General features: G+C 42.4%; 2 protein-coding genes across 4 annotated transcripts in view; one reads left to right on the top strand and one right to left on the bottom strand.

Annotated features, from left to right (window-relative positions):
* Positions 1 to 3,241: 3,241 nt before the first annotated feature.
* Positions 3,242 to 23,932, top strand: SIAH1 (siah E3 ubiquitin protein ligase 1). Of its 3 annotated transcripts, none has more exons than XM_033069900.2 (2): positions 3,242 to 3,368; positions 20,279 to 23,932. In XM_033069900.2, the coding sequence occupies exon 2, from the start codon at positions 20,281 to 20,283 to the stop codon at positions 21,127 to 21,129; it is 849 nt and encodes a 282-aa protein (XP_032925791.1). In that variant the 5' UTR covers positions 3,242 to 3,368; positions 20,279 to 20,280; the 3' UTR covers positions 21,130 to 23,932. The 3 variants fall into 3 exon arrangements, with proteins under 3 accessions (XP_032925791.1, XP_032925790.1, XP_032925792.1); XM_033069899.2 differs by lacking the exon at positions 3,242 to 3,368 and adding an exon at positions 17,147 to 17,313; XM_033069901.2 differs by lacking the exon at positions 3,242 to 3,368 and adding an exon at positions 19,689 to 19,782.
* Positions 23,933 to 24,851: 919 nt separating this feature from the next.
* Positions 24,852 to 26,441, bottom strand: part of LONP2 (lon peptidase 2, peroxisomal) — a 37,454-nt gene continuing 35,864 nt past the window's right edge. The window contains exon 15 of the mRNA XM_033069693.1: positions 24,852 to 26,328. Within this exon, the coding sequence (XP_032925584.1) occupies positions 26,107 to 26,328 (222 nt within the window). The 3' untranslated portion in view covers positions 24,852 to 26,106. The remainder of the gene's footprint in view (positions 26,329 to 26,441) is intronic.

Here is a 26,441-nt window from a genome sequence, read left to right as displayed (position 1 = left end):
CTTTAGCTCCCAGGACTGAGTGTTACTCTGATCACAAGCAGTGTTTCTGCCTAAAAAATCAAATCCAGTTACCAAATTTGAGTAGCCAATTTATCCTCTGATAATCATGTTTCATCTCAAGAGAAAGCTGCTATGTGTTGCTCATACTTTCTTCATTTGGAAAACAAAAATGGGGTTTACAGAAACATAAAATAATCACCAATGACTTTTCACATAAAAATTATTGTATCCTATAATAATGTATGAGGTTAGTAAAATGCTACAGTAGCTTACATAAGTAGTGTGAACCAGTTTATCCCTTTTACTAAACAGATGTGAAACAATAGGGCTTTTAAGAATGAGGATACAGTTTAAAATTTAAAGGAGAGAAATAGTATTTCATTACATAAAATGAAATTAAGACAGACAGACATTATTGTCAAATAAGGAGACACAGTAAGGCCATTCCACTATGGGACCACATACCCCTATAACTTCAAGGACAGTAGCATTATCTACTTCCACACTGACAGTAGGTACACTTCTAGTAAACAATGCACACAAAAGTAATGTCAATAAATTAGTAAAACTTGATGTTAAAACCACTGACTTCAGATTGAAATTATTATATTAACAGATACTGCTAATTTAATGGCTTCCCCATAATCAGCCTTTATTACTGAGCATTTAGAAGGGCCTCAGATGGAGTGCTGTGCCCAGTTGCCAGAACTATGGTCAAAAATAATGAAAGGAGCAGTTACAGAGTATGCAGAGACCAAAACCAAGAATGATCAGAGGCCTTGCAGTGGTGATCTATAGATGGAAATTAATTGATGTAATAGACTGAAGAGGAAAGTATTCAAAAACAGGAAAGTTTAAAAAAGTGTTTCAGTGTTCACAGAAGTGTTTCAAGAACGAGCTGAAATTATAATGGGAGATTTAGGTTATATATCTATATATAATGGGAGAACCAATGTAATGGTAAGGACAGGCAAACATCAGAAGTTTAAACTTTTCTGCTGTGCGAGGACTTTTATGAGCTTAACAAACACCTGGTAGGAACAACAAAGGCATAGCTGCTGCCTTGCAGCAGGAACATGGAGTCAATGATGCATCTTGGAGCCTTTTAGCCCTCATTTCCTACAGTGATGAAGCCTGTGCCACCTTGCCATGGGGTCTGTTCCAGCCATCCCTCACTACTAACTCATGACCCTGTGGGCTAACGATGCCCCAGTTTGAGGGAGGAATGAGTCTCAAAGACTCTGAAGTTCCTGGAACTTCCTTGCAAAACGTGATGATGCATAGTGGAGGAAAACTGAGATAAGTGGTGGTGCTGCTGATGACTGGTGTGCTGGAAGAGCTGGAAGCTGTGAGCTGGGTGAGGGAGCAGTGGTATAAGCACAGCAGCTGCATCGGGTGTTCCTTCTGGAGCACCTGCAGTCACAGGCAGAGTGAGCTGTGCTGCCACTGGGGCTGAGGCAGGTGGGCGAGCTGGAGGTATTGCAGGGGGCAGCAGGAATGTGGGAATGAATTGGGAGGTTCCTGTGGCAAGGTCAGAGACGAAAATCCCTTTAGAAAAGGGATTTAATTACCTTCACTGCTCAAGAAACTAGTTTTACTCAGGGAAAAGCAAGTGTCTGTTTGTATGCTGTTTAATAGTAGTCAACCAGCAATGCATCGATCTGATACAGGACTGTGAGACTGCCAACTTGTCTTTTTTTAGCAAAAGTGTATTTCAAAGATCAAAGTGTTAACCACAGAGATACTTTGTACAAAACCACACAGATTACCGGAACTGATAAGCATCCTGGTTCCCATCTCTAAAAATACGAACTGTGCTATTATAGCTGCTTTTTCCCTTGTTCTCCATGGTACCTTTTTCTGAAGCTTCCACTGGTGAATAGACCTCCATATGTTTAAAAATACATCAAATTATTAGCCCTACTCTGTGCTAAAATTGAAGGTGGGAAAAAACTTTAATACTGAAAATATGTTGCCTCAGGATTGTGTCCTTTCCATCCAGGACAAAAATAATATTTTACTTAATCATATCTCTTTAAGTATTCAATAAGTCAGCCCAACTATGAGTTGGCAGTCATTGCCATGTGTATCACCCCTCATGAATACTTGAAGCAAAAGGCTTAATAACCACTGCATCGCTACAAGGTGTGCAGGGAGAAATTATGTGCAAAGAAGTTAAACTGCTATACTTGGCCATCCATTTGACAATAAATAATTGGTATTATCTGTAGTTGGGAGGATTCTTAAAGAGTGCATTTGGTACATATTGCACTGCATCACTACAGAGAATCTGCCTTAAAATTACTCACAAAATTCTCTGAATGGGAGACTTGGCAGATTCAACATAGGAATGTAATACAAAAAGAAGTGCTTTACTGGTCATCAAAAGGAATGAGGACGATATTGAGAACCATCTGGATAATCAATTAAACTGGCCAAGAAAATGCTTCAGTCATTCAAAAAATGGAAATAAGATAGCAAATACATATTTTTAAATATTTTACTGAAAACAAAATAAACAGTGTCTCTCCGCTGGCAAACCTCTGAATAGCTTCAGTAGATGAGCGTGGTCCTAATCCAACAAAGCATATGTAAGCACAATGGTAATTACATTTATTTCATCCAGTTTATGTGTTGAAAGTTAGATTTGTATTTAGGGCATTGCTGCATGGGGACCTAACCTGAATTATGCGAAGTCTTTGAACAGAGACTGGAGGAGGGGTTTTTTGGCAGCGCATTAAAACCACCAGAATGCCCCCGTGCTGGACGTTCCCGGCCTCTCTGCGCGAGGCCCCTTTGCGGGCTCATTCATTTTTCACAGCACAATCCCGAGCCCTTGTGACAGTCCCCGCGTGGCGCCGGCGGCGCGGAGCCTGCGGATGCCGCGGTGCCCGATCCTCGCTGCCGGGCAGGGGCGCTCCCGCCGCCCGGGCACGGCGGGGCCGCGGCAGCGCGCGGGGCTCGCGGGCTGAGAGGGGCCCGCGGGGGACCCAGGTGAGAGCCGGGGCAGCGCCGGGCGCGCACGGGAGCGCTGCGGGGCAGCGCGGAGCGCAGCGCGCCCTTTGTTCCCGGCCGCGCGCGGGGCGGCGCGGTGCGCGTGCGCGGGAAGGGGGGCGCTGGCGGGAGCGCGCCCGTGGAGCGCGCGCGCGCGGAGGCGGCAGCAGGATCGCTCGGGCGCAGCCGGCGCGTGCCCGCGGCGCAGGGAGCGAGGGAGCGAGCTGAGGGAGGGAGGCGGGGAGCGCGCGGTGGGCTCGGGCCGCGCACGGAGCGTCTCGGCCGGAGCGGCGCAGCGCAGTCGGACCACACGGAGCCGCCATCGGGGGAGCCAAGGCCGCCTCAGCGGGTCCCGCCCTGCCCGGCGCCCACAGGTGAGCGCCGTGGGGAGCGCGAGGGGCGGCGGGAGCGGCTCGCCCGGCGCGGCCCTCAGCCCCCGCCGGGGCCCCGCCGCCGCCCGCTGGAGGCCCCGGCGCGGTCGCGGGGCGGCCTCGGGACAAGGCCCCGGCGCGGCCTAAGCGCGGCCCGGGCGGGCGGTGTTGTGTGGCGGCCGCGGCTCGGGGGAGCGGGGCGCGGCGGGGCCTGCGGGAGCGGCGGCCCCGAGCCCTTCCGCCGGGCCATTGTGTGCAGGCGGAGGCGGCGGCGGCCCGGCCCGGGCCTGCGCCGCCCGGCCCGGGGCTGCCCCTTTGTGGGCTCGGCCTCGGCCCCGCCGCGCTTTGTGCTCGGGGAGCGCCGCGGGCTCGGCGCGGCCCGGGGAGGCGGCCTGGCCTCTGCGAGCTCCCGGCGGGCTCGGCCGCTGCAGGCACGGGCTGCCGGGGTAAATGGGCCGCTGAGGACCCCTCGATGATACTACTGGGTGGGCTGCTGGCTCGTACCTAATCCGGGGAGAGCAGAGAGGGAGGGAGATTTTTGCCTATCCTACGGCTTCCCCTTAAAGATTAAAAGGCCGGGGACCTTCGTGCTTCCCCTTCTTCACGGTTTTAAAAGGACAGGAGACAACAGCGTTTGTAGTGAAAGGCAATGCATCTTAAGTATTTCTTCAGGAGAAGAACTAAGTTTCTTTTCTGGTGGTGAGCTGGTGGCACTTTGGTTTTGTGCTTATATTAATGCAGTATTTCTCCAGTATTCTCCTTGTGCCCTCCTTTTCAACCAGTCTGGGTGAATATTGCCTTGTCTCTGTAATGAGCAGGCTACCTATAGTCTAAATAAATAGATAACGTGATTTAATTTGTTTAACGTGGCACATGAGTGTCTGTTAGGAAGCTCATAACTAATTGTACTAGGTCATAAAGGACACGGGATATTCCACAGTTTCACTTGTCTGTTTAACTCCCTTCTCAACTCAGACTAGCACGGTGCATTCCAGAGGGGGAGGGAAAATGGAAGGTACTCTTCTCAATCCTGATTTAATCAAGCTGGTCTGCAAGAAGATTGAGTTATTGGAATACAGATACACTAATACAGAGGTTTTTAGGGTAAAGCTTGGATCTCTGGACTATTAATTCGTTGCAGAAAATACCCTTGAGGAGTATATCTAAAGTAAAAATCGAGTGCTAGAAATTATATTTATTTCAGTGGAAACTAATGTTCTTAAATAGCCTTTGTCCTTTTCACAAAAGCACAAGAATAAGACTTATCCATCAGTGATACAATTTTAGAAATCTGTCATCACCCAAGAATTCTGAAACTGATGAAATGATGGACATTTTTTGACCTGAAAGTGCATGCCCAGGTGAAGTAGCTTAACTGTTAATGTGCCATTTCTGTTGATAAGGTTTTAATGCCATAGTCCAATTAGACTATAGTAGAGGAGTTAGCTCAGAAATTCAGTGGCTCAGTTAAATAGGTGTGAAGTAAGGAAGGTAAATACTTTAAATAACCTGAGTACTTTTCCTAGTTAGGTTTGAGTAGAGTTGCTGCTCTTTGCTTAGTGTGAATTGAGAAAGAAATCCTGGTCAAATGTGAGACACCTGCTTCTAATGTGGAAAAGGGGAGCATAAGCATGTTCATGTGAGAAGCAACTCTTGGGTCTGAAAATTCAAAGAAATCAAGTAGGACAGTTTTATGAACTGTGGTCTTCAGATGAAATATTCTGGGAGACTGTGCATACAACTACTATTAGAAACATGATGTTCTTAATTTTAAATTGCTTTGCTTTACTTTTCGTCTGTAGTAATGCTTTTAGTCTTGTAACTGTCAGCTTTAAAAGCTGGACTGACTTTTGCCAAATGGATTATTACTGTCTTTTTTGCTTTCATGATTGTCTTGTTTTCAGGAGCTAAACTGAAACAGAATAGTCAAGGTAAATGAATATTATTTGAAATTATTGACACATATAAAGAACTCAGTTGTGCAGTTGTAGTGCATGTAGCCAGTCTGCAGAAAGGCAGAGTGCAGTGTGCTTGCAGCTGCTGCCTGTGGTTACCTGAATTCCTGCTCAGTGCTGTTGGTGCTACCTGCTGCAGAAAGCAGCAGCACTGAAGTGAGGATGCTGGCAGGCTCTAGTTCATCTCAGCCATCACGTGGTGGCTGAAGCTCAGGATCTCAGCTCCAGAGTTTACAGTCTTAAATGTCATGAACATTGTAGATGCAGATTATTTTTACTGGATTTTTTGCTTTTCTGTTACTTTGGTTTTTGAAGGGAAATCAGCATTTTTAAAAGCGAGAATTAGTTGTAATTGAAAAAATAGTAGGAGATTTTTGGTTGGTTTTTTTGTTTTGTTTTTTTTTTTTACTTTGACAAAATACACAACAGAGACAAGTTGTTGCCTTAATAAATTTTTTTCATTAATAAGAATGTTTCATTAGTAAGGAAAAATTTGTTGTAAGCAGGTTACTCTTTTTCAAAGTGTATGCACTGTTCCTTTCCTAAATGTTCAATGTCATGATAAAAATGTAATTTTGATGTGTGTTTTCTGTGTACAGTATCACATTGTGGGCTAGAAATTGGGAGATACACATAAGAATTGTGTTGTTACCATGACTTGTTATTTCAGGTTACCTGAGATTTTGCTGTTAGCACTTAAATGCATTGTAAGGAAAATCTTTCCTAAGTCAGTGACCTGGGGTTGTTTGATATGCCAGGGTATGTTCAGCTGTTAACTTTACAATGGAGTAAAGGGAGACAAAAGGCAGCATTAATGCCACATTTAATAGTCTTTAAGTTTTGTGCCACTAGAGAGAGAGATTCAAATTCTGATCCAGATTGCATACCATGCTTCTGTATTGGCCAGGACAGCTATCATAAATATATGCATGTTTGAGTGACTGTATAAAATGATGATTCTTTGTGTTATCCTAGGAATAATGAGAGATTTGGTTACTAATTCCACTGTACTTTAATCAGATAAAGTGCTAGATAATTACAGCTAACCAAATGGTCCACTTCTGATTTTAACTTGTTTTCCTTTATAGAAGCTGAATATGAAAAGTGAGGTTGGCTGTGTTTTCAGGGAGCAGGTAAAATGTTACCTAAATGATAAAATCTGTATTTGTCCTCTTGCACCTGGAAAAATTAATTATAAAATTACCATTAATATATTCCAGGGCAGCTGATATAAGAAGAGCAGTAAATTGCTCTATAGACAGTTGCTGACCTTTTCCCTTTTGGTCTGCCTTATCCAGAAACACATTTTTATCTCTTCTTGTAGCAATTGATGACCTTGCTGGACATGAAGAAAAACAAGGAGAGTGTAGTGATAACTGTGGCTGCTTAAAAAACTACTCATCCACTCCTTAAAGTGAAAGAGAAGTTCTTTGAAGTGTGGTTTGTGTGGCTGGGGTGGTTTAACCCCAGCTGGCAGCTCAGTACCACACAGACTCTCTCACTTCCTCACCTGTGGAATCAAGGAGAGAATTGCATGAGTAAAAGCAAAAAAACCCTCTTGGATTGAGGTAAAGACAGTGTAATAGGTAAAGGAAGAGCTGCATACACAAGCAAAGCAAGTCAAGGAATTTTTTCACCACTTCCCATGAGCAAGGCAGGTGTTCAGCAAAGCAGGGCTCCATTGTGCTTGGTGGTTACTTGGGGACACAAATGCCATCACTCCAAACGTCCCCCCTTCCTCTTCTTCCCCCCAGCTTTATGTGCTGAGCATGATGGCAGATGGTCTGGAATATCCCTCTGCTCAGCTGGGGTCACCTGTCCTGGCTCTGTCCCCTCCCAGGGTGTTGTGCACCCCCAGCCTCCCACTGCTGACTGTGTGAGAAGCAGCAAAGGCCTTGACTGTGCAAGCGCTGCTCAGCAATAGCAAAACCATCTGTGTTTATCAGCACTGCTTCCAGCACAAACCCAAAACACAGCCCTGTCCCAGCCACTGCAAAGAAACTCAACTCTACCAAAGCAAAATCAGCACAGTGGCGTGACACCTTTAAATATTTTAAGCTTCTTTTGTAGAATTCTTGCACATAGTACTGAACAGAGCAAAAAGTAATTTAGTCTTTGAAGAAAGACTACAGTCACTTTTCAGGGTTTTTTTTTTTAAATACTGTCGAGGAGGAGCATTTAAAATGCCACACTTTCAAGAGTTACTTCCAAATACATGTTCAGATGAAGTATGTTGAAGGAAACTTGTTCTTTAAGCTTTGCTAATGTATGGATTGTGCAAAGGTTTTAACTGGAGTAGGACTATTTTAAAGCAATTTGGTGTTAAACTGCAGGAAGGAAAGCTTGAAAATTAATTGCATAAAAATTTTTAGAATTGGCATCTAGCTTAGAAATTTACAGGTGTTAAAAGGCTTATCTTTGTTGTTTTTGTTTCCTCCATGTTGCAGATCTTTCATGAGGGAAAGTTATATGTCTCATATATTTTACAAGGGGATGACAACTGCAATACAAGGTTTCTGTTTTGTAAATCTCGGTACAAGTTGCTTCATGCTGAAATGCAATGTAGGTATTAGTTTGAAGTGGGCTTTAAAAGTTTTTTTTCTTATGATTTTTTTCAAAAGTCAGTGTTTTTCCTAGAATATGTGGTTAAATGTTGTTAACACATCAGTGTTAAGAAAGGAGAAATAATAGAAAATGTAGCACCACGCAAGCTGTGGCACATGCAAGGTACAGTTTCTGCTGGGCTGGCAGCATTAACTTGCAGTGTAGCTGCCACTGATGGGAATGTGAAAGGGAGCAGTTTCAGTCCCAAGTTCAGCTGAAAACTCCCTGCCTGTGAGGAAGGGTAGGTGTTCCCTGGTGCCCTTCCCAGGGCAGGCAGCACCATGGCTCCGGGAGTTCAGCCCTGCTGCAGGAGCTGCCACCCTCTGTCACTGCGGGCCCCTGCCAGGGCAGGCTCAGCTAGGAAAGGATGGCTGGGCCTCCATTGCCACTTGGGTTTGGTGCTTCCTGGGGTGCCAGGGGAAGTGCTCAGGTACTTGTGTAAGAATGGTCTTGTTGAATACATTACCTTAAAGAGAGAAGGAAAACCAGTGGGTAAAAAGCAGGCAGCAGAATCACTCTGGTTGGTGGCAGCCTGGTTTTTTTTGTTGTGGAAATGCTGGAATTACACTCCAGCATCCTCTGTGTGTGTGCCTGGTGTCATGGGGCCTGTATCTGGTGGGTCATTCTTTGTGCTATAGATAAATCATTTTCTTGTAGTGCTGTGTGAAAGCTCTTAGGAAATATTGTAACTGTGCAGTTTTCTTAGAAGTGCTATTAAAATATTTAAGAACCTTTAAAACATGGCATGTTGCTACTTTGAAAGGTAGTGACTGTGACTCGTTTCTGTAAAAATGGCTCGATTTTTTTTTTTTTGAAACCTCATTACCTTCTGTCTTTATTATTTTTTTAAACCAACATGGGTCTGCTACGTTTAATATATAAATCTTTTTAAATTACCTAGTGTTCTTTTGGAAATCATGTGGTAAACATGCTTTGATATGTATTTTTGTGCTGATACTTCTATGGCCCCACTTTAAGCCTACAAGAGAAACTTCTGTTTAAAACTGACCAAGCGCCTATATTTGAACCTTAAGTCTTGTTCCTTTCTGTCTCACATGGTGCATGTACAATTGTCATCTTGTAAAACTTGTGAAAATGCTCGACTAGTATTTTGTTTTCTGAATGACTGTTTATTTTGAAATATGTATGCACATGTATATAAAAGTCTTTAGAGTCACACTACTACTTTCATTCACAGGAATTTTGCCCCTTTTTGTGCATGACGGCATCAACACAGTTGAGAGTTAATTTGTATGGGGTTCATCTCTTCTGGCCGATATCTGTGTGATTGCACAAGTGCACTAAGGATGTAATTTGAAGACTGGTTGCACAGGTGTGACTGGGGAATCATTTGGCTGGCAGATGTTGATGGTGTACTATGAAATTTTAGTGTGGCTTTTTGCTGGGTCAAGTCTAATTTTACAGATAAAAAATATGCATTCCATAATAGAAGCTGAGATGGACATTCTTCCAAAACAGCACCTGTAAAGCAGTAATTTTAAGAGCACTTTTGTTCATATTAAAACCAGCTGCTGACCTAAACAGTTTTTTAAAATCAGGTGTTCTGTTTAAGCAAAAGTTGTTGTACCTTGTACAGTCATAATTCTTCCTTGGATGTACAGAGGCTCATCTACTAATGGAGTTGAGTGTAGGGAAAAAGAGGATTTCATTGAAAGCTGTTCTTTAACGTGCATGTGAGCAAGTAGACTTAAGGTTGCCTATGAAACTTTAAATTTTTTATTTCCCATTTTTTGAATGCTTGATCCTCCAGCCTATTCTCTTTTTGTAATACTTTTGTAAAAGAAAAGGGCTAAAAAGTACTGAATTTTACAGCTGTGCTTTAGACAGTGATTCACAGCTAAGAGCTGATGTTCAAGAGTCAGCACTGCAACAGACTCAAGTTTTGATTTTGAATACATAAGAGAGGACAATATTTTGCAGAGAAAGACAGTGACAGGTCTTGAATTTAGAAGTGCAGATAAAGAGAACATGAAGTAGCAGAAAAATGTCTACTCCTGTCATTTCCTAACCATTTATAGTATCTTGTGTTTTAATTTCTGATGCAGACTCAGACCTGACTTCAGAGTGATTATGACAGAATTTTAATTTTGTATGCCATGAAGCAATTCCCAAGCAATACAAATAAGTGAAATAGTGTGTAAATTTTACTTGGCATTTGAGATGTACCTGATTAGAATTTAATGGCAATAAAAGAACATGTAATTCTCTTGCTCAAGAGCATCTCTTCTGCTGAATTTAAATAACTTACTTGAAAATCTGGACACTTGGAGCTTCACAAAAAACACTGAGAGAATTTTTTTCAATAATGCAAGGATCCCTCCAAAGAAAGGTTACTTTATTTATCCTAAAATCAGGAGGGCCTTCAGATTAGATACAACAGAACCAGTGAGAAGGGTGTTGCCAATGTCTTCATAATTTGTCTCTTTGATGTACAAAATACTGGAATGAGTAGAGGGCAGTTATCCATATGTGAGCAGGAGTTCGAAAGTAAACAGTGATTGAAGTCTGATGATTGCAGACTATAAAAACGGAGATGTTAAATAATTTAACAGTGTCTTTTAGTGTGTAATGATATTCAGTTATTACTAACCTGAAGTAAATTTGAATAGGGTCGAACAGGGTTAACTTGGTATCCTTATCAAGTCATTTCATTCCCTTTTCATTAATGGTGAGACTCACAGCTACTTGTGGTAGTTTAAAACCTGCAAAAGGCAGGGAAGTATTTGCCTGTGGTGACTCAGAAGCTCGTGACAAAACAGGAACTAGATCTCCCCTGCCACAGACTTGTGCTCTGCACCACTGTTGCTGGGTTTTGGTTGTTTTTTTTGAAGGTTTCGAGGAATGCTCAGTCTTTTCAGGCAACATGGTGGGCTGTGACGTCAGCAGCCCCACCCAGCTCTGGTCTGTGCTCAGGTTGGACACTGGAGACTGCTCTTATTTGTGAGTGAAAGCTGCATTTTAAACCTGAGCATTTACTGAGAAACTGTACAGCTGTTGCTCTCTGCAGCAGTGTAACCAGGCTTGGCTGCAGAGTTGTCAGTAGCAGAGTTTGAGAATTTGATTAGCATTTAATAATGATTTAAAAAATATTAATGATTGTGGCAATTGAATTTTTATACAACAGTATTACAAGAAACAGTTGATTCAGGAGTGACAAGGGGGGAAAAGTCACTGTAATAAAACAGAATTGGTTCTACTGGAAGTACATGGGTTTCAAAGAATAGGTTCCAGAAACAAGGCATGCAGAAAATGGGAGTTTAAAGAATTGAAGTACTGAAAAGTGTAGAACCATCAGAAATGCAAAAATCCCACTGTAACGTTGTACTTCTTTTACTAAGGTCTTGCATTGCTTAGAGTCTAAGTTCAGTGATTTCTGTTTTCTACCTGCAGTGTATCAACAGAATGCAAAAAGCTGTGACTCACCTTAGATTGCCACGGTTTTCCTTTTGAATTGTATGTATTCAGAGTAGGAAAATTTTATTTTCAAAATTCAAAAATGTACATTGTAAGAATACAGACTCGATTCTTTACTTTTAGATGTTGTGTGTTTTATTCTCTTTGTGGTGTGTGTCTGTGATAAATACATTATCAGACATTCTTGTAAAAGTTCTTGCTTTTGAAGACTAAATTAATTTAAAAAAAAACAGATTTGTAAAAACTCTCAGATTGATTAGAGATTCTGTGTAAACTACACAGTACTACAGGTTCTGGAAAATTAATAATTTCTGAGGTATTAGGCTTCCAGTGCCACTGGAGTATGTTCTGTGATGCTGGATGTATTTATGTAGGATCCATACCTGATATACCTTGTGACACCAAGGTCTGTACTCTGGAATAAATATCTTGATTCTCCAAGCCCTCCCCTACATATCTGCCCTCCTGAGTTTAGATTGCCATATTTACACAGGCTCCACTGTCATCAGCACTGCATACAGGAATACAGAACAAGTGAAGGATCCCAAGAAAAAAATATTATTTAAAATTGAAGTATGTACAAACCTAAGCAATGAAGAAGATGGAGACATCTTTATAAAAGCAGTCAATGGACATCATCCTGTACTGACTTCCTGCAGAGGGATTTTCTGTGTCAGTCTCCCGTAGGGCAGTATGTATTTGTAGGTCTCCTTGATTAGCTCTGGTTATTTTGATGGTGTGCTCCCTTCTACTGTTAAGTTATGCAGGGAAAATACTGAGCATAAAATAGGTCTTGAATTTGAATTGGAATAGTTATCACAGAAACACTTGGTAAGTGAAGACACATCAAAGTACAGGTACTTCTTTTAGCTGAGCCTTACTGAATTAAGGTAGGTGCTTCCATGCCACACCCTCCTTCCTGTGTCTGCCACAGACACAGGAATGGTGATGCAATATTGAGTGGCAATTACAGCATGCACTGAAGAGTATAGGGTTTGCAAAATCAGACTGAGGAAAGAAACACAGTCCCCAAATTGTCACACGTGGTAGGATTTGCTGTTAATGTTTACAGAGGGGTTGGTTATTTTTTCTCTTTTTCCCTTTTTTAAAAAATTCTAATAGAGTGTAACTGTGTACAGAGCCCATCTATGATGCCTTGTAGAACAACTGAGTGCTTCCTGTTTAGAGACTTCTTAATGGCAGTATGTATTAGAGCATGAAAAATACTTTGCTTTTCTCTTTTGTGCTACTCTTGCTAGTTCACTCTAACTGATCTTTCTGTATGCCTGCCTTACTTTTTATTGCAGCATTGTATGTCTAAACTTTTAAAAATGTAGCTGTCTCCCTGTGTTGTTTATAGATATTACTGGGCTGAATTGTGGAAGGATGATTCTGATGCAACTCAATTCAGTGCACTCTGTGCATGGTGAACAGAAACTAGATACTACTAAAAATAAAATAAAAATATTTGTTACTTAGTTTGCATAGTTATCTGTATTTTCATATGAGGTTTTCTTTATTTTCTTAGATTCTGTGGTTTCTGCCATCTTAATTTTAAGACCAGTGCACAGAGCCCAGCAGGCTGCAGACAGGCACGCTCCCTTGGGTTCCTCAAGGCTCCTGGGGCACAGGTGCCAGGCTGGGTCTCTCCCATGGCTTATGCTGCTGTAGGGTCTGTATGGGGGCAGCTCTGGGTGTCCTGTGGCAAGGAGGGCTCTGGCCATTGACTGCCTGCTGATCCTGGCACTGGGGAAAACAGAGCTGGGGAAGGAGGGAAGAGAAGGCTCTTGTCAGACAGCACCACCAGGCGCAGTGCAGGAGTGTACAGGTACAGCCTGCAGCAGTGCTTCTCTATCACCATCCTCACACCTCTCTGCTAGGTGGGATTTGGCAGTGTCTCAGCAAGACAAATTGCTTGCTTGTTTTTAAAAAGGAAAAATATGGTCAAGTCCAATGTGGGAGTGTCCATGATCTTTTTAATGCAAGTGTTTGTTTTTTATTTGTATTTAAAGAATGGTTTTTCCCTGTATTTTTGTTTAGCTGAATATAGTTTCACTAGCTAGTTTGTGGCTTAACTCCCTTTTATTGCATTAGATTACCAAATATCAATAATTTTTATTTTGTTGCTCATACCACTTTATTTAAGGTATCACTTCATTTTCTTTTTTCACAGTGGCATTTGATTAGTTGGTTTTAATATAGCTTAAATTTTCAGGAATTTCTTTGATAATTCCTGCAGCTTTTGCTTTCTGTCCTCCTTCCTTTCCTTCCAAACTCAAAAAACAGGAGAGATAAACATCCTGTTTTACTTTATGATTTGTGAATTTACAAGGAAACCTGCTATTTTAAATTAATTTTACATAAAAGGTGTGAAAGCTGGCATGTTCTCCACCTATAGAGTACAGAGTGAGTGATCGAAATTCAGGTTTTGGCTGTTGATCAGACATTTTTAGTTTTCCTTCAGAATGAGGTTTGGGGGTTTATCAGGGTTCTTTTTTTCAGAGCTTTGGTTCTTCAGCTTGTCTTCCTTCACAGTGCTGGAGTACCATAGCAGCATGGCTCCTGTATTCTTGCAAAGGTGAATATTGGAGCTGTGTTTGACTGGAGAACAGGTTATTCTCTTGTTGGAATTGATGAAGTTCTCTGTTGCATTTAAAATTGAACACTTCAGTCATAGTAGTTGGTTACTAATGTGATTTTGATGTGGTCATTGTATGACTTCTACAGGATACTGTTCCTTCCTAATCTTACCTTATAAAGCTGTTGGAAAGAAAATCTTCAACAGCTGGGGAAAAACCTCTCCTGGGCTGATGCTGAGTATTTCCAGCATATCTCCACAGGAGAAATAGCAAGTGACAATGATGAGGCAGAAGTCAAACAGCACTGAGCAAAATCAAGTTTTTGCATTGAGTTAGAAATAAATCACTCTAATTTGGTGGGTGTAACAATGCTGTCAGTGTTTCCGTGGCTGTTTGTGTCTGCATCTGCCACACAGCTTGTGCTGAACTCAGAGAAGGTCTGGATGGGATGACCATGGGGATCATGTGGGACACATCAGAAACACGGAGCACTGGGGGCTGGGGGGGCTCACTGCAGTGGTGACCACAAAGATAATTCCATGATTATATAAATATATTGGGATTTCCCTTCCTGGTGGCTTCCTGGGAAAATGGGGTTGGTAGGGAATGTCTTGTGTGGTGCAAGAAAAAAGCTACCTGAGTGGGTCACTGCAAGATAGCAGGAAATGCTCTAACTGTGTGTGAAAAAGAGATGAACTGAATAGATGATATTTTGGCAAAGGAAATCATCAAGAGTCTTGACTCAGTTTTGTGTGTTTATATTGGTCTCATTTTGTAGTATTCTGTTACATTGGATTGTTCTGGCTTTTGCTTGTTAGGCAGGAAAAGAGAAGCCCTGAGGTGTCTGAAATAACAAATAGCATAGGTAAGGGCACCAAAGAAAACAGTGTCTGGAAGGGTTGAAAAAAATCCTAATTCATTAATCAAAACCAGAGTGTATAGAGACTAAATTGTATTATATAGTTGATTAATAATTTATGTCATGAACTGTCTTCTAAAAGTTTGAAATAGGCCAGCAGGTCCAGAGGCTGTGTCTGAGCAGGAGTGCACATCTGTCCAGGCCTGCATTTGATCCCAACCATCTCCCAAGAGCTGGGAGAGAGAAACTGATAGACTGCAAAAGGAAAAACCTTGGGCCCTAAAATGTCTTTTAAATAAAATAAAAAATACTAGTTTCTTCAAAAATATTAGCAAGCTTTTCTCTGATATATTTTGTTTAATGAGTATTTTCTTTCATTTAACTTTTGGGTTTGACATTGAAAAAAGTAACTTGTCAGTATTTTTCATAACTTCATCCTGTTCTCATTTCCAGTGCTCTCTAACAGTATTCTGTGTAAAAGAATCTCATTCTCAAATATGATTGTACAGTTGAAAAAGTTAAAAGATTTTCTATTACTTTGTTGGTGGGTGTAATGCATTGAATGCATTTTGAATCAAAGTCCCTGAACTCAGTTAGTTTTGAAATGTTATAGAAAAAAATACTTTATTGCATCACGTACAGACAATTGTGATAAATTATTTTCTGTCCTTTTATCATGCCTATATGAAACTTTTTCCCTTCCAACTATTAAGATGACTATACAGAACTTTTGTGTGGCTTTTTTCCCCACAAACCAGTATTCAGTTACCCTTTCCAAAGCAAACTAAAATGCTAAACTCAAGTGTAATCTGTTTGATATGAGTGAGGATATGAGAGCAGATGTGCTGTTTGGAGAGTAGGGGATGATGCTAAACTGAATTTGTCAAAGATGCCCTGTATTCCAGTGAAGCACAAATGTGATTTCTAGAATGTGTCTGGAGCTAACACCTTGGTAAGGTGAGAAGCTTTATGAGCATCAGTCCAGTCCTGTTTACCGTTGTTAATTCCCTGGCACATGAAGCACACCATCTTTTTCAACTTCTTCAACTTGTGTGCCTGCACCTCAGCAGAGCTTTTGAACCAGTGGTTGTGTCTTCCATTCCCACAGTGTTTGGGTTCTGTGTGCGGGTCCCAAAGGCTTTGTCCCCGAGGCGCTGTGCAGCCTCCTGAACCGAACAGAGCGCACGGCAGCGGCGGCTGTACCCTGGCCAGGGGGCCGTGGGTGTGCCCTGGGGACACCTAGAGGTGTCACACGAGGGGAGCCTAGGGCATGTTCCACGCACTTCACAGCACGTTCTTAGTATCTCAAAAGCTGTTTCTGTGCAGTTTTTCTTCTGCTTTCTGTGCAGTTTTCTGTGCTGCTTTTCTGTTCTGCTTGTAAACTTTCTTGGCTCTTACCTGGTGGGATGCTGTATGTTGCACGTTTGTGGGTGAGACTGAAGGAAGCCTTGCATCGAGTGAGCAGGGGTGTTTTATAGCAATCGGGCATTATTTGCAGCTACTACAGTGCTGATACACGTCTTCTTGAAAAGGATGTAGATTTCAAATAGTAGGAAAGCATTTTTAAAGATAATTTCCTTTACTCAGATATTGCAGCCTTCACTTTTTATGTGAGCACAACGGTTTATCTCAGTGCGTTCTCTTGCCTGCCCTGAAACTTGTACTACCGTGATCTTACCATCATTACAGCAGCGTTGCGTAATGTCTGAGCTTTTCTGAGCAAAATGTGTACATAATGCAAGCTTATTGACTTGGTTTCCAACTGCTTTATCCTTTTAACTTTCCTAGTTTTTTAATAGTCCGAGTAGATAATCAAATATGCCACATTGTTCTAGTTCTGTTGTCATTTCCTTGAGATTATGCTTTTGCTTAATCGAATAATAGTTATACAAATAGAGAAAATTCCTGTTGAATAGGACTATACAGATCCACAGTGAAAAATGCTCATCTGAGGAATATCCTTGAAATAGGTAGGAGGAAGTGATTTCCTGTCTTGTAAGAGTTTGGAATGGAGGCTATAGCGCTTTCAAAGCAGCTCTTTCGGGGAGGCGGAGGGCTTTCTCGGCGCGCACGTGTGAGGCACGGCCGGCTGCTCGTGCGGCCCGCGGGCATGCGGGGGAGCTGCGTGCGCGGAGCGGCCCCGGGGACGCGCGGGGCGGGCGGGGCCGGCTCGCGGTCCCGTGGTGGGGCGGGGCCGGATCCCGGTTCCGCGGGAAGGGCCGGCAGTGCCGGGGGAAGCTCGGGGAACCATTTTGGGGCGCGGGGCCGGAGCGCGGCCGCACATGGGGGCGGTGGGCCCCGCCCGGGGCGGTGACATCCGGGCACGGCGCGGGGCCCGCCGGGGGCTTTCGGCGCGGTCACTGCCCGACCCGCGCCCCGAGCCCGTCTGTGCTGCGCGGACACGCCATGAGCTCCTCCGCGCCCCATGACGGGCAGATCTGCCTCCAGCGGGCCGTATTCCTGGAAGGGCGTCTGGTCTGCGTGCTTGCCGGGGAGTAAGACCTGCAAGGGGAAAGGTAGCGCCGTTTAAATTGCCTTATGCGCAGTATTTAAAACTGGGCTTGTGTCCCGCGGGAGGTGTCGGTAGCCTGGGCACGTCACCTTTCGCAGAACAGTGTCGAGAATGCTTTTAGCAACAGGTCGGTGCGTCCTGGTGTTACCAGGAACAGCTTTTCTTGATTTAGAACTAGGAAATCTTAAGATGCGTTTTCCCCTCTTCACTCTTACTGTTGGGCAAATGTTTTCGATCTTTTCAGTCTTTTTGATAATTGGAGTTAAAGGACCTAATACTCTTGAAAATGACAACTTAGTGTTCCTCAGTTTGTTGCTGTTGCTTAGAAACTTGTTCCTAGTGTGTGCAAACAAAGATAATGAAATAGCAAATATTTTATATAGGTGTTTTTACCTCTAGTAAGAGGTTTGAAACATGAAACTTTAGTTCTGTAGTTGTTTTTCCTTGGTTTGTAATTGTATGTTTTTCATAGTTGGATTTCCGCTGTTAAAACTTCTGTTTGTGATTAACTTGTAACTTTGAGGTAGCCATAAAAGATGTATTATTCACCTTTGTGTTAACAAGAGTGAAGAAAATGTAGGCTTTGGGCACGTTTAGGCTTGGTAAATTGCAGTTTATATCCTTATCCAGTGTCTTTCCTTCATGCTAATCTCAGTGGTCTGGTTCAGAGATTCTTGCTCGTTTCCATTCCCTGCTGACACAGGAGCACTGGTAACGCAGTTCTGTTCTCCAGTGCTTCTGTACCTTAGAAAGCTCAAGTGGGAAGTGCGTCTGTGCACAAGGTCTTTCACAAAGTTTGTAGGTTGCTTCATTTAACTGTTGCATGGCTCAGCGAGGTGTAATTAAAGGCAACAGAGCTCACCCAGCTCGTCAGGCTGCCCAGGGAACTGGTCTGACGCAGTGGTTTTCACCAGCGTTATCTGCAGGTTACGGGGGATGCCTGGATCAGGACGTGCTGGGTCAGGCAAAAGGAAGCACACATAGACTTTTCTGAAATGCATGTGTTTGCAGTGTTTGAAGGGAAACACTTCCAGAATTATACATAGGAATATGCTTGTTATTTCCAAGCTCTTCCCGAGTGAACAGTGTGATCAGCGTTGGTTCTCCTGTGTCCCGGTTTGTTCTGGAGCACAGAACTGCAGGGTGCCCCCCACCTGCAGCTGCTGGGGACACAGAGCAGTGCAGCTGGCAGAGGCCTTGCTGCTCCAGTTCCCTCGCTGGTGCAGCATCACTTCCCCAGGACACATGCTTGATTTGTCACAGACATCCTAAACTTCTCATCTAAGCTGGAATGCCTCACAGTGGGAAGATACAGCCAAAAGACACAAACATTCTTGTCATATCTCTGTAGTATCACTTAAGGCCCAGCACTGAAAACTGCTGCATGGGTGTTTTTCTCAAGCATGGGAATTGGGTATTTCTAGACCACCAAGCCTGAGATGGAGGAAAAGAGTTTGGTGGGTTGAGAAGATGCTGCCAATGGGTTTGTGAGACTCATAAAATCAGTGACTGAGTATCAAATCTTAGACACTCATACTGCTCTAGCTCTGGGGAGAAGTCCTTCTGTAGAGGAATTTGGACTTGTTTGTCTCACATTACTTTTTGAATGTCAAGGACTAAGTCATTTTGCAAGTTGGAATCTCTCAGTTCCTCTGCGTTGTGCCCTGAACAGTGCATGTCTTGCAAAAGCATGCACAGTATGCTGCTCTGAGCTGTCTGGTCCAAGTATGAGTAAGTTTGTGGGTGAAATGATGCTAAATATGGGAAGCTTGCCTATTGCCTAATATTCCCATGTCAAATAGCAAGGAGATTAAAGATGAGGTTTATTTTGAGAGCTTTATATGTACGTGACAGATCCAGAGCTGGTTGTACTCGCAGAGAGGCACTTAGGGTGGCTGAGAATTGTACTGTGTAACAGAAGCCAATTTTGGATAGCATTTTATTTAACTGCCCTTTACCTACAAAGGTATGGTTTATTTCTTCAAAACTGTATTTATTTTTTCAGATAGTGTAGTAATTCCTTTTCCACAAGGAGGAGAGGAGAGTTAGGAGTACAGGAAAGCATAACATGTTAAGAAATATGGTTGGTACTCGTTCCACATCTGTGGAATGGTTGAGCAAGCTGTTTGGCCGGACAGCTGTCACCTTTGTCTGAGGACGTTGGAGAGGACAGAATTTCAGGGGGAGCTCCACTGAATAGAGCCTTCATCAATGCAGTCCCATTTCCAAGGGACTGCAAATGTCTGAGTATTTACATGGTAAAATGAATTCTCAAATTTAACAAGTGAAGTTTGAATTTTTGGTCTTATTTGGGAAACTAAAGAAAGTAATCGCTTTGCTTTTTTTTTTTTTTGTCTGGTATCCTCACAAATGGTTTAGTTAAGGAAGCTGAAGCAGTACTTTACAAGCCATGGGCCTCAGTAGCAGAGTAATGAAAATGAAGAGTCACTGTCCTATCCTGGGAAAAAAACAGGCTAGTAATTGTCTGAGCTGTGTTTTCAACTTTTTTTTTTTTAAATTGCACTGTAAATATGATTACTGAGAAAGTCATGTCCAGAAGATAGTTTTTTCATTAAAATGCTTTGTTTCTCATACACCGCAGCTTAGAATTGTTCCATACACAGAATTGATACACACAAGTGGTCTATTAAAAAACAAGAGCAATATTAAGAAAACAAACCAACAATAACAAACTTCTTATTTTTAGTATGTCTTTATTCCTCCTCTGCCTTGCAGTTTGCAGTAGCTAAATGCCACTTCAGAACAGTGAGCAGAACTTCTTCACTTGTTCAGTTTCCATGTCATGCAAGTCTGTACTGTATGTGTACAGCTGATCTACACATAGCATGTATACAGTTTGTGTTACATGGGGAGGGTCTCTTGAAACTTTTTTGTGAGTCAAGAAATGCTGTATGCAGAGCAGTGAAGTGTGGTTAGATGTGAACTGTCTGTTCTCTGTTGTGTTGCAGAAATGAGCCGTCAGACTGCCACAGCACTACCCACAGGTACCTCCAAGTGCACGCCATCGCAGAGGGTGCCCGCGCTGACGGGCACCACAGCTTCCAACAATGACTTGGCCAGTCTCTTCGAGTGTCCCGTGTGCTTTGACTATGTGCTGCCACCCATCCTGCAGTGTCAGAGTGGCCATCTGGTCTGTAGCAACTGTCGCCCCAAACTCACGTGCTGCCCCACTTGCCGAGGCCCGCTGGGCTCCATCCGTAACCTGGCTATGGAGAAAGTTGCCAATTCCGTACTATTCCCGTGTAAATACGCCTCTTCCGGCTGCGAGATAACTTTGCCACACACAGAAAAAGCAGACCATGAGGAGCTGTGTGAGTTTAGGCCTTACTCCTGTCCCTGTCCTGGTGCTTCATGTAAATGGCAAGGCTCTCTGGATGCTGTAATGCCGCACCTGATGCATCAGCATAAGTCAATTACAACGCTGCAGGGAGAAGATATAGTGTTCCTGGCCACGGACATTAATCTTCCTGGTGCTGTTGACTGGGTTATGATGCAGTCTTGTTTTGGCTTTCATTTCATGCTAGTGTTGGAGAAACAGGAAAAATATGATGGTCACCAGCAGTTCTTTGCAATTGTACAGCTGATAGGAACACGCAAGCAAGCAGAAAACTTTGCTTATCGACTCGAGCTAAACGGGCATAGGCGGCGATTGACTTGGGAAGCAACTCCTCGATCCATTCATGAGGGAATTGCAACAGCCATTATGAATAGTGACTGTCTAGTCTTTGACACCAGCATTGCACAGCTCTTCGCAGAAAATGGCAATTTAGGCATCAACGTAACTATATCCATGTGTTGAAACGGCAATCAAACCTCTTCAGGCCAGTGTTTAAATAAAACCATTGCATTTAATTTAGCAGAAATAGGGTAACCATCTTTGACTGTCAGACAAATTATTTGGTAGATGGAGGGTAGACATAAATGAAGGTAAATAAAAGGAAAGGCTGTTAAATTACAGGAAGCAGTTGCATGTAGTAACTAATATATTTAAAATAAGTCAACAGTAAACCACTGAAAATATATATACACCCAAAATGGGCATCTTTTGTATTAAGAATTGATTCTACAGGAAATGTTGTAAAATAATTCTAAAAACTTGTTTGTAGATTGATTGTACTGTTGAAAAGGATACTGTTTCGTGTTTTTGTTTGTGTTTTTTTCCTCCCCCTTTGACTGACAAGCCATGTTGAGCGGTCTGGTCTCTGGCCGCTGCTTCCCCTCCTCCCCACCCCTCTTTGTAAGTCACTACATAGTATTGCTGCTGTTTGTGTATATTTTTTGTGTATTTGCTAATTTTTATTAACTTCTAGTTTTTCATTAAATAAATATGACTTTCTTTTCTGTAATTCAGGTTTTTCTCTTTTTTGTATCTTTTTAAAATTAATTACAGGTGTCATCTTTTGATATGCATAATTGCGATGGTAAAACTTATATTTCTGTATGTTTGGTAAATTTTGTCTCTTTCCAGTAGTCAATTCATTGGTGATGCTGTTCTTAATTGAGCTATTTGTGAATGTACTGAACTCGAAAGGAGTGCTTATGTTCAAAGATGTGTCAGGAAAGACAGCTCCTTTAAAAACAGATCTAGATGTTGTTGTACTTTGAGTTACCTTCTAACGAAAATGAACAATTATTAAGAACTTTCCAAATTAAAAAAAAAATAGTAATTCACATTTCAAATTTAGAGATGCTTAGAAAATTGATTGCATCCTTGTATTTGTTGGTTTGCAGTACAAAGAAAGTATTGTATTACACAATATTTGTAATTATAAAAGCAGACCATTTGTTTAAAAAAAAAAAAGGCAGTCGGAGTGAGATGTTTTCAGTCTTTTTATATTTGTCATTAAAAGATTACCTGGCAAATGGAAAAAACACAGCCAACTTCTGCTTTTTGCTTTAGCTCAAAGTTTGACACATTGATGCTCTTGCTCAGTTTCTTGTCTTCATGTCTTTAGGTTGTTACTAAAGCAACTGTCTGAAACTGAATTTTGTATCTCATTTTGGTGACATGATCCACATGACAGTGCAGATAAATCTCTTCCAGGTGTGACTGACCAGCCCTAAAGGCTTTGGAAGGATACTGGGCTTTATTGCAGACTGCCTGTATGTGCTAACCTGAACCACGAATGTAAACGGGATTTGTGTTACAAAACAGACACAGACATGAGCAGGGGAGCAGCGCTTCCACCTCGAGCAGGAGAAAATCTTTGTCAATGCGAGTGGTAGCGGGCGTGTCGGGAGCTGCTCTGGCTATTGACTACTTTTGTAACACATTAAAATACCGTTTATTTACTGTGCACTGGCTTAACTTTCTTACCAGAAGTTGATCTCTTAAGACAACTCTTGTTCTTACTATTTTTGATGCATGATGAGGTAAGTAGTTCTGCAGGTAAGGAACATAAAATCCATTGGGTTGGATTAATAAAATACTACAGAAATAGTTGGCTTCATGTAGTAAAAGTTTCACTCTGAAAATTGAATACTTAAGACTGTTTGAACTGTGCACAGATGTAATTTAAAAGATGTACTGGTACCTTGTGACCGTAGATAAATGCTTCCAAAACTCCTGCAATCTAGCATTTTTTTCCTTTTGAATATACAACCGTTTGCAGTTCTCCAAATTCAGTAATTATTCTCACCTAGTTAAGCTTGTCTACACTTACCTCCAGTTTGTCTTTAACAGAAAGTTGCTAAATGCTCTTTTTAGAGGAGCACACACATCCCTTGCTCCCTGGTGCCTGCCTGGCTGGGCTGAGCCATTCCATCTCTGGTTGTGCTAAGGGAACCTGTGTGGCTCCTCTGACCCGGCCCTGAGAGGCCAGGGCTGTGCAGGGCTGGTCACTGCTGCTGTGTCTGGGAGGGTTCAGCTGGGGCTGTGTCCCCAGGAGCACTGTCACCCCTGAACCCTTGTGCTGAGCTGCAGTGATCTGATTTAGGTACAGTGGGCTGGAGGTCAGGGCTGTGCTCTGGAAGGGGCCTTCAGGAATGGCCTTTGCAGTGAGCTTTAGAAGCTGCCTGCTGTGCTCAGACAGGTTGGTTCATGTTTCACAGAGGACAAGAGCTGTAGCATAACTACTGTATGCTGACTTACTGTAATGTAAATTAGTATTGCTCCATTTGGTGTTAAATAATTGTATAAAACCTTTACTGTCCATCATCAGATGGAATTACGAAATTACCCTTAGGCCCAGATCCTCAAAAGTATTAAAAGCCTAAAGAGTGTGAGGATCTGCTAAGTCAACTACACTGTTATATATGAAAAAAGAAACCATACTAGAAATCTGTACAGTTTTTACCTTATCTAAAATAAATGGTGTATTAAAGCCTGGCATTGTCTTAACACTAGCTATTTATTTTAGAAAGTGCTGTTTTACTTTGCTGTACTGGGAAGGATTATTTGAATCGGTCTCTAAAAGGTGAAACGCAGTAGATCTTGCATTTGTCTGCTAGCACTACCTCCGTGGTTTTTCATTGCCCTTTAAAAAAAAGCCTTAAAATGTTTGACAAATGTGGATGTAAATATTTTTATTCTGTTGTGACAGTTCCTGCTAGTTCTTGTTTGCAGTAGTGCTTTAAAATTAAAGCAGGTGAATGGTTTTGTATTGCTGCCTGTTCTGTTGTTTTATCCAGAATATTTTCCAAGCTGCTGTGATTAAAGCAGGAATTGTTCTAGTGGGATAGTTATTATCTGTAGCAGTTCACAGTGTGGATAGATGAGAGGAGCTACCACTGCTTTTACTTTTGATAAGCTTCAGCTGTTTTGGGTTATTTTTGTGAGGGGCACAAGTTTAATCTCTGGTCCATCTAACTGCTCCTGAGCAGATGTTCCCCAGGGTATTGACATCCCTTCACAAGTTCTGCCCTGCTCTGGCTCGCTGCTGCTCGGGATTATTGTGCTCAGTGAAAGCAAAACAAAAGGCACCAAAATGTGGTTGTAGTGTCTGCTATACTGGATAATGCTTATGTTTGTTTAAAAAAATCTCAGCACAGTAACAGAACCTCCTCAGCTCTGGCAGCAGGGACAGGAAAAGCTGGTACTACATGCCTGGCATTAAACCCCTCACCTTCAGGTGCAGTCTGTGGGGCTTAGGAAGTAAAATGATGTGTCAGACAAAGTCATCCTTAAACTTTTCTGGGAACCTCCCTGTTTTGCCATGCTGGAAACTTTATTTTACTAGTCCTTATTTTTTTTTTTACAAAGCAGATTTGTTTTGTCCATCTGGAAACAGACTGTGCTGGAATTCTGAGCATGTCAATGCTCTCACAATGCAGAGCAGTGCAGGACTCCTTGGTAAAGGATTTTTACCTCCTGGTTTGATCAAAAGCAAAACAGCAGCACAGGTACCAGGCTGGGGTTTTACCCAGAGGGAAGTTTCTTTGCACTTCTTCCCTGCACGTTTCTCTTGAGGCAGAACACGTTCTGAGACTGGGGCTGTTGTCTGTAGTCTCAGAACTTGGCTTGTGAGTGACTAAGAGTAGAGCTTTTGAAACATTGACACCGAAGCAGGTTTTATTTTTTAGTCATTTTATTAGATTAAGTCTTTTGTCAAAGTTGTAAAATCTTTTGTAAAATAGATGTTGAAATTCCCACTGAATTGATTACTACCAGTGCTGTTATGTTCCAGGTAAATCAGCTTTGTTATCTATGAAAATGAAAGCAAAGCAAACTCTTACTTTTGATTTTTAGGCAGCTTCTAGAACAGGCAGTTGTCACTGGTACAGTTTGTGTTTCATAAGCACTTTGCGGTTTGCTTCAGAACCAGCGAACAAGAGAAGGATGTAACAACATCCAGGATTTGGTTGTGGGGCTGACCCTGGAATAAACAATGCCAAAGGCCAGGATCACACACTGAAGTGCAGTTCTCAGTGAGGTTCAAGGGGAGATAAGAGACAAAGGACAGGGAAGCTGCCAGACTTCTTAACCCTTACATTGTTCACATGAATAATGATTCAGAATTTCCTTGGCATTGTTCAAATGAATTTAATTTCCTCAGGTGACCCTCCAAGCATAGGCATTCCCAGAACCAGGTGGGTGTGAAGGAACTCTGTCCCTCAAACCATTACTGGGTTTTTTCATTAAGGCCTCACACACTCCACCCCCTGCTGCTGCAGGGACAGCTGGGCAGATGGGAACGGATGTGTTCTCTCCCTTCCTACACAACAATTCCTACGTTTCACTTCTGGCATTGCTTCCTGTGTTTGAAAAATGATGTCTGCAGTGGCCTTGCTACAAACTAGAACCAAGTGCTGAAAGAACTTCCTAACTGCAATTAATTAGGCCATAGTGCTTCTCTTCAGATGCCTTAAGCATATTTTTTTTAATTTCAAAAACCTTATTTTCCCCCCAATGCCGCTGCTCCTTAGCACATTATTATTTATTATTATTACATGTATTTTGTAAGTAAGTAAACTTGCACTAAATCAGTTTGCTTTTTGTAACAACCCCAGCTATGAGCCTCTCCTACTGCACACTATTCCCTATTTAAAGATGTAACCAGCTGCTGCCATGTACATACATAGGTGCCAGACAGGCTAAGGAATTCTTTCTCAAGCTCATGAAATGAGATTCAAGATTCTTTGCTGATAAAAAGCAGCAAATGCCTGTAAAGTGCAGTTCCAGGCTGGTAACTGCGGCAGCAGCATCTTCCTTTTGATGGCACTGACACACCCCTTCAAACAATCCCCTTTAGCTCATAGTTGTACCTGATACCTAAATGTAGCTGAAAGAGATCAAGAACTGTGGAACTGGAGAGAGGAGTAGCCTCAGCCTGTCTGCCTAAAGTTTGCTATTCAGGTGCTCGAGCCTGGCCTTGACTGCAAAGCCGCCGTCGAAGGCCGCGTTCAGCACCTCGTCCAGGCACCCGGCCAGCACAAAGGTCAGGTCCTGCCGCACGTGCGCTGCAATCTCCTCCAGGTCTTTCTCATTTCTTTGAGGAATGATAATTCTCTTCAGTCCAGCTCGGTGTGCTGCCAGCACTTTGTCTTTGATTCCCCCAACCTGAGAAGGAGAAGAAAAACATGTATAAAAACAATGAACTGATCTAATAAAGTAATTATTGTAACATCACATCAGGAGTTAAATTTTGATGAAAGGTTCTGCCTCCCTCAGTC

Source organism: Catharus ustulatus, chromosome 11 (genome assembly GCF_009819885.2).
Source record: "Catharus ustulatus isolate bCatUst1 chromosome 11, bCatUst1.pri.v2, whole genome shotgun sequence".
Lineage (NCBI taxonomy): Eukaryota > Metazoa > Chordata > Aves > Passeriformes > Turdidae > Catharus > Catharus ustulatus.
This window is presented reverse-complemented; position numbering and strand designations above follow the sequence as displayed.

Coding starts and splice junctions, on each gene's coding strand:
- SIAH1 (XM_033069899.2), top strand. CDS start 17,223: ATGACGGGCAGATCTGCCTCCAGCGGGCCGTATTCCTGGAAGGGCGTC. Junction 17,314..20,278: donor TAAGACCTGCAAGGGGAAAG/GTAGCGCCGTTT, acceptor GTTGTGTTGCAG/AAATGAGCCGTCAGACTGCC.